This window comes from Dendropsophus ebraccatus, chromosome 4, assembly GCF_027789765.1.
Source record: "Dendropsophus ebraccatus isolate aDenEbr1 chromosome 4, aDenEbr1.pat, whole genome shotgun sequence".
NCBI lineage: Eukaryota > Metazoa > Chordata > Amphibia > Anura > Hylidae > Dendropsophus > Dendropsophus ebraccatus.
In genome coordinates, this window is record NC_091457.1 from 30,765,443 (window position 1) to 30,772,526 (window position 7,084).

General features: G+C 43.3%; 1 protein-coding gene across 2 annotated transcripts in view; it reads left to right on the plus strand.

Annotated features, from left to right (window-relative positions):
- The window catches only part of ZBTB3 (zinc finger and BTB domain containing 3), a 9,494-nt gene extending 5,953 nt beyond the window's left edge, over positions 1–3,541 (plus strand). For both annotated transcript variants that reach the window (XM_069965417.1, XM_069965418.1), the window contains exon 3: positions 709–3,541. In XM_069965417.1, coding sequence (XP_069821518.1) covers positions 711–2,819 — 2,109 coding nt within the window. In that variant the 5' untranslated portion in view covers positions 709–710 and the 3' untranslated portion in view covers positions 2,820–3,541. The remainder of the gene's footprint in view (positions 1–708) is intronic.
- The last annotated feature ends 3,543 nt before the right edge of the window (positions 3,542–7,084 follow it).

The following is a 7,084-nucleotide window of genomic DNA, read 5'->3' on the forward strand; positions in this document are numbered from 1 at the left end:
GCAGCTAACTTGGTGTTCTGATCACAATATTTTAAAGTTGTGGTACGTCTTTGTAGCAAACTCCATTCTAGTTCTGACATTTCTATAGATAGTGATAGATCTCTTACCAGATCATCTAAATCTGATCATCTCCAGTTCTTCTGTATCAGGAACTACATCATGCCAATCAACATCATCTTCTTCCTCAGGATCAGTCCCATCAGTTTTTATTGCCCTTCCTGCTGCAGGATGGACAAGCACTGGACTCTCAAAAGTGTGCAGTACTGATTTGAAGGGATTCTCCGATTTAAAACTTGTCCAATATCCATATGATAACGTGTACTTGTCATTCATATAAAAAGACTTTTGACATGTCAAGAGTTTTGATCGGCCCCTGTCTGAGTGTTCAAACCTGTAAACCTGTTTGTGTCAGAAAAAGAGTCGCCTTCCGTAGACTTGCATTAGGAGCCCGTCTTGCCACGTGACACGGAGCTGGGAGAGGACAGCGCCTAGCGAGGTCTTCTTCCCGCTTGTTCTTACGATCGGTACTGGTCTGAACTCTTAGTACTTGTAAGCTAGAAACACTTGCTTTCTCAGATTCTTGTGCTAATCATCAATAATGTATTTGTTGCATATGTAGCAGAAATTGTCGGGGTCGTTTTATACACATACTGCTTACGTCAGTCATGTATTGGTATTGATTACCTTATTGTGTTTTCTTTTCCCCAGCCATGGAGTTCCCTGATCACAGCCGTCGTATACTGCACAGTCTTAGAGACCAACAGTCCCAGGGTTTCCTTTGTGATTGCCAAGTGTCAGTTGGCACAGCTCGCTTCCTGGCCCACCGTTCAGTTCTGGCATCATGCAGCCCTTTTTTCCACATGTCATGCAGGGAGCGACCAGAAATGCAAGAACTCACACTTAACAACCAGATTGTCACAGCTCCAGCATTTTCTTTACTTCTCAGTTTCATGTATTGTGGAAGACTCAGTTTTCAAGAGGCACCTACTGAGGATGTGCTAGCAGCTGCTAGCTATTTGCACATGGATGATGTTGTAAGGGTGTGCAAGAAAAGGTTGCAAGGTCGAGCACCTGCAGAAGCAGACAGTACGCGACGAGAGGAAGAAAGTGGAACTAACTGTTTAAGTATAGAGGATAATAATGGAGACCGGAGGCATGAAGACATAGAGGGTGGCCAGACAGCTGAAAAGAGCTTGCAATATCATGGGCAAGAATCTGCAGGAAATGCACATCGACCATCTGGAAATGCCTTGTACCATTTGCAGGAAGTAGCTGGGAGCAACAGATATCAGAGGCAGGATACAGCAGGAAATAGTCAGAAAATCTTAACAAGTATAAAATGTCAGGGTCCTGAAGCATCAGGAAGAGGAGCTGGTGTCTCTCGGTTTGAGTTACAAGGCATTACAGAAAGTGGTCAGTGTATAACAGGAAGTTCTAGATTTGACCCACACCAAGGAGCAGGTAGTAGTGAAGCAGTTGCTGGTAGCAATAAATGTCAGGTGCAGCAAATAACAGTCAACAACCAGGAGGTTGCAGGAAGCTCTAGGTTTGAAGTGCAGGACATGGCAGATGGTGAACACCTGGAAGAGGCTGGAAGGTGTTCAGTCCAGGAAGCAGTTGAAAGTACAGCCATGCCATCTAATCTGAGATTCTCCACACAGAATCTAGATACTGGGTCAGGTGGGCATACAGTCCTTTCTAGAAACTCCCCAAAGAGGCAAGAGCCAGCTGGAAGCACACAGGGAAATGGAAACTCTAGATATGCTCATCTTACACAGGATACTGTTGGCATTGGTACTCAATCTTTACCTCCACCTAGGTACTCTTTGCAGTCACAAGATGAATCTGGTACTACGTTGCCAGTGGTAGGAAACTCCAGATACTCTGTGCAAACTCAGGACCCCACTGGGAACATTTTGGCAGTACAAGGTACAGTACGATATTCTCTACAGAGTCCAGATTTGGCAGGCAACAACCTAGCACAGTCAAGCTTGTCGAGATTTTCTTTACAAGAAACCACAGGAAGCATACAGGGAGTGCCAATGCGTGCCAGATATAATTTGCAAATTCAGGAGCCCACAGCTAGCACAGCTGCTCCTCCTGGACCATCACAATGCTTTCTTCAGAGTCCAGAATCTGGAACAAATGCACTGGCACTTCCAGGAACATCAAGATACCCTCTGCATAGTCCAGAGTCTCCTGCTGCCAAGAAAGAAGAAAGAGAATGCACCAAATCTGAGTTGACTGTCACCACCACTACTCAGCCGGGCATGGAAACAGCAGCTGCACCTAGTCCATGTAGCTCCACTGTTAGTGAGGGCCAGCCAGCTCCTGGTGTATCTGTAAAGATAGAGGCCATTGTAATATCAGATGAAGAGTGTGAGAGGGCAGTTGGGACATTTAAAAGGCATGGATATGATGAAGAGGAGGAAGGAGAAGAAGAATCTGGGTATGTGCCTTACCATATGATTGCTGTGCCAGGTGGGCATCATCCAAACTATGGAGGCATATTGCCTGCTTCCATGCACCCAGAGGGTATGTATTTACATGATTTTGAAGGACACCCTGGCTTTCCTCTTTTCCCTGAAGATGTGCCCACATGTAAAACATGTGGAAAAACCTTCTCCTGTTCATATACTCTTCGTCGGCATGCTACAGTTCACACGCGGGAACGTCCTTATGAGTGCCGTTATTGCTTACGCAGTTATACACAGAGTGGAGACTTATATAGACATATCCGCAAGGCACACAGTCAACAGGAACTGGGTGCCAAAAAAGCCAAGGGGGACATGGAGCCTACAGCCCCAAACTTGCCTTAAAATGTTGGAAGGTTACCCCTTACATCATTGAAATTATATGACTGACTGACTTTTCAGTGGTATGTAATTTTGAGAGTTCAAACTCGTTGGGAGATCTTTGTCCTTTGCGGATCAGGCAAAGTTCATATCTCCTTTATATCCATTTGTGGAAGTTCTCAGTTTTAATTTATTCACAGTAATGTTGTGTTTTTTTTCTGAGTATAGAATTGATCAGAGCCTTGAACTTGCTAAATAATTAAAACAAGGTAGCTATTAAAGTATTGTTATACATCAAAGTATTAGCCTTTTACATTACCAGCGTGCTCTGAGAAGACTGCAACATTGAAATAATGCTGTGTGCTGCTCTGTGCTCTGATCTTCTGTAATCTCAGTGGTGTCTTTACAAGAGTAACTGGACATAAGTCATTAAACTGTATCTTGTTTGTGTGTATGAAATTGCGCCAGGAAATCACATACAGAGTTCTTTTCAAATATTGACAGGGATTATCCTAAAATTATAACATCACTTATACGTCTTTAGCGGTGACATAATAGAGAGGGTGGATTGGCGGTAAAAATTGTGTGTGGTTGCATCATTAACTGGGACAATAATGCCTGTCTGTCCTTGTGATTTGTGGGGTATCAAACAGTTTTACCCCCAGTAAATGCTTGTCATTTGGATTGGTGATAAGTAGTGTTGAGCGGACCTGTCAAACTGTTCAGGTTCAGCAACGTTCTTACAACCTAAGCATGCTGCATTTGATTATGCCTGAAGTTGGATGTGATGGCTGAAAAAGTCAGCCTTCATCGCCTGCGGAGAGGGACATGCTGTGCTTGGGTTTTAAAGCGACTCTATACCCACAATCTGACCCCCCCCCCCCCCAAACCACTTGTACCTTCAGATTGCTGCTTTTAATCCAAGATCTGTCCTGGGGTCCGTTCGGCAGGTGATGCAGATTGTCATAAAAACAACTTTTAATCCTGCAGCGCTGTGTCTAACGGCCGGGGCTTACATTTGAATATGCATTAGGCTGGCACACCCTCTCTGTCCTTCCTCCCCACCCTCCTCATCATTAGGAATGCTCCAGGCAGATTGCTTCCTATTCCCCACCTGTGTGCATAATGAACATGGGCTGGATCGTTAATACACCTGTTCAAAGCTCAAACAGCAGTAAATGTTCCTGGAGCATTCCTAATGATGAGGAGGGTGGGAAGAAAGGACAGAGAGGTGGTGCCAGCCTAATGCATATAAAAATGTAAGCCCCGGCCGTTGACACAGCGCTGCAAGATTAAAAGTTGTTTTTATGACAATAACTGCATCCCCTGCTGAACGGACCCCAGGACAGATCTTGGATGAAAAGCAGCTATCCGAAGGTACAAGTGGTTTGGGGGGGGGGGGTGTCAGATTGTGGGTACAGAGTCGCTTCAAGAACGTTGTCGAATGTGAACAGTTTGACAGGTCCACTGAACATAAGTGATAAATTATAATTGTAAAAAAAATCCCTTAATGCAGGTTATGGACCAGATGGTTTTACCAACAATCTGAGGATTCTTCTACTGTTTTAAAGGGTTTTTTTTAGGACTTTTTCATTGATGGCCTACCCTCAAGAGTGGGAGTCTGACACACAGGACCACCACAGCTGTTTGCTGAAGTGCCCATATATACAGTAGAACCAGAAGATGACAGCTTTGTACAATGTTTAGTGGCCACAATACATAATACTTCAGCTCCAATCAAAATTAACTGTGTGAGCAATTGATCGGGGGGGGGGGGGGGAGAAAGGAAAAGTCGTCTTTTAAAAAGATAAGGAAAATCCCTTTTAAAGTTTTTGCAGAACTCAATAATACAGGCGTTTTTAAGTAACTTTGTAATTGGGTTTATTAGCGGAAAAATGCTTTTTTTTATCATGAAAAATTAGTTTTAAGTAACTTAGTAATTGGGTTTATTAGCGGAAAAATGCATTCTTATCATGAAAAATTAGTTTGAAGCTGTCCCCCCTGTCTTCATAATTGTCTATGGAAAGGGGAGGGGTGGAGGGAAATGAGGCACCAAACAGGACAACAAAAAGTTAAATTACAGCTATATCACCAGGAAATCTCCTCTGCTGCTGTGTAAGGGTTCTATTACACGGATCGATTTTTAACGACCAACAATAAACCATCGCAAATGAGATATAGTTTTTTATTAACCTGAAATTGTTCACCATATTACACAGAACAATGGTCGTTTGTTACAATCGTTACTGCAATCGTTTATTCCATCTGATCCCAGCAAAACAATAAACAATGTGCAATTACACTGAACGATTAGTGAAAAAGTGCGGAACTTGAGCGAATGAATGTGGAATTACGATTAACTAACGATTAACGATAATTTTAGGTTCAGATCTAAATCAACGACATACAAACGATTTTTCGATCGTTGTCTGCAATTACACAGAACGATTATTGTGTAAGTTCAAACAATATAACAATTTTTTGCACGATAAGTGTCACGCGTAGAAGGGCCCTAATCCTTTGTTCTCTGCTCTTTTCTGGCGACTAATTTCCCTCCTTCTTCCCCCGTTCCCTTTTCATAGAACAGACAGGGCCCGACTGATATAGAAGAGTTGAGATTTCCCGATGATGAGCAGTGGATGAGAAAGAGGAGGGGAGAAAGTCTTTTTGAATGCAGATAATGGCATATTTGCCTAATAAACCCAATTACAAATTTTCTTAAAATCGCCTGTACTATTAATTTATCCCATAAAACACGAAATGACAGTGACACTTTAACCCTTAACCGCCACGGTCCCGGGTGCCGCTCGTAGCCTGGGACCGTGGCTCTTAGCGGACACGGTCCAATTGCCGTGCCCGCTAATACAGTAATCGGATGCAGCTGTCAAAGTTGACAGCTGCATCCGATTACTTGATGCAGCCCTTCCCTGGTGTCTAGTGGAGAGGATTGCTCCCGGAGGAGCGATCCACAAATCTTACCCCTTCCGGGGTCAGCGCCGACTTGAGGAACATATATAACAAGTCCGTTTTACCCCAGGGCGAACAATGTAAAAAAGGAAAAAACCCAAATAAAAATGCGTTTTTTTTTTCAATTTCACCACACTTTGAATTTTTTTCTGGTTTCGCAGTGTACTTTATGAAAAAATTCAGCCTGTCATTGCAAAGTACAATTAGTGGCGCAAAAAATAAGGGCTCATGTGGGTTTCTAGGTGAAAAAAATGCAAGTGCTATGGCCTTTCAAGCACAAGGAGGAAAAAACGAAAACGCAAAAATTCAAATTGGCCCGGTCCTCTAAGGGTTAACCTTTTAAGGACCCGTACCCGTACGTCATGCGCCCGTAAGAGGTGTTCAGAGCGGGGCCACGCAGCGACCCCGCTATGAACCGCTGCGGTTCCGGGTGCCCCTTGTAGCCTGGGACCGCGGGTATTAGCGGGCACGGTCTGATCGCCGTGCCCGCTAATACAGTAATCAGATGCAGCTGTCAAACATGACAGCTGCATCCGATTACTGGATGCAGCATTTCCCTGGTGTCTAGTGGGTGGTGATGTCCCGGAGGAGCGATCTCCGTTACTGAAGCCGGCTGGGGACCGCTCCAAGATGGCGGCGTCCCTGGCTTGGCACTTGTCTGTTTTCGGCTGCAGCAGCCGAAAGCAAACGAGTGCCGATCTCATTAATCTTTGCTATATAACTATACAGCAAAGATCTCAATGAGAGATCAAAGTGTATATACTAGAAGTCCCCCAGGGGGGCTTCTAGTATATGTATAAAAAAAAAATAAGTATTATTGGTAAAAAGCCCCCTCCCCTAATAAAAGTTTGAATCACCCCCCTTTTCACAGGTTTTAAATAAAAGTAAATAAACAAAATCCCAAGGTGCAAAATTGGACATTTTTGGTCGCATCAAATCCAGAAAAAATTTAATAAAAAGCGATCAAAAAGTCGTATATGCGCAATCAAGGTACCGATAGAAAGAACACATCATGGCGCAAAAAATGACACCGCCCCATAGACCAAAGGATAAAAGCGTTCTAAGTATGGGAATGGAGCGATTTTAAGGATTGTATATTTGTTAACAATGGTTTGAATTTTTTACAGGCCATCAGGTACAAGAAAAGTTATACATGTTATATATTGTTTTAATCGAAAACGACTTGAGGAACATGCATAACAAGTCAGTTTTACCCCAGGGCGAATGGCGTAAAAACACAATCCCCCCAAATAAAAGAAATGCGTTTTTTTATTTTTTCAATTTCACCACACTTTGAATTTTTTTCTGGTTTTGCTGTGTAC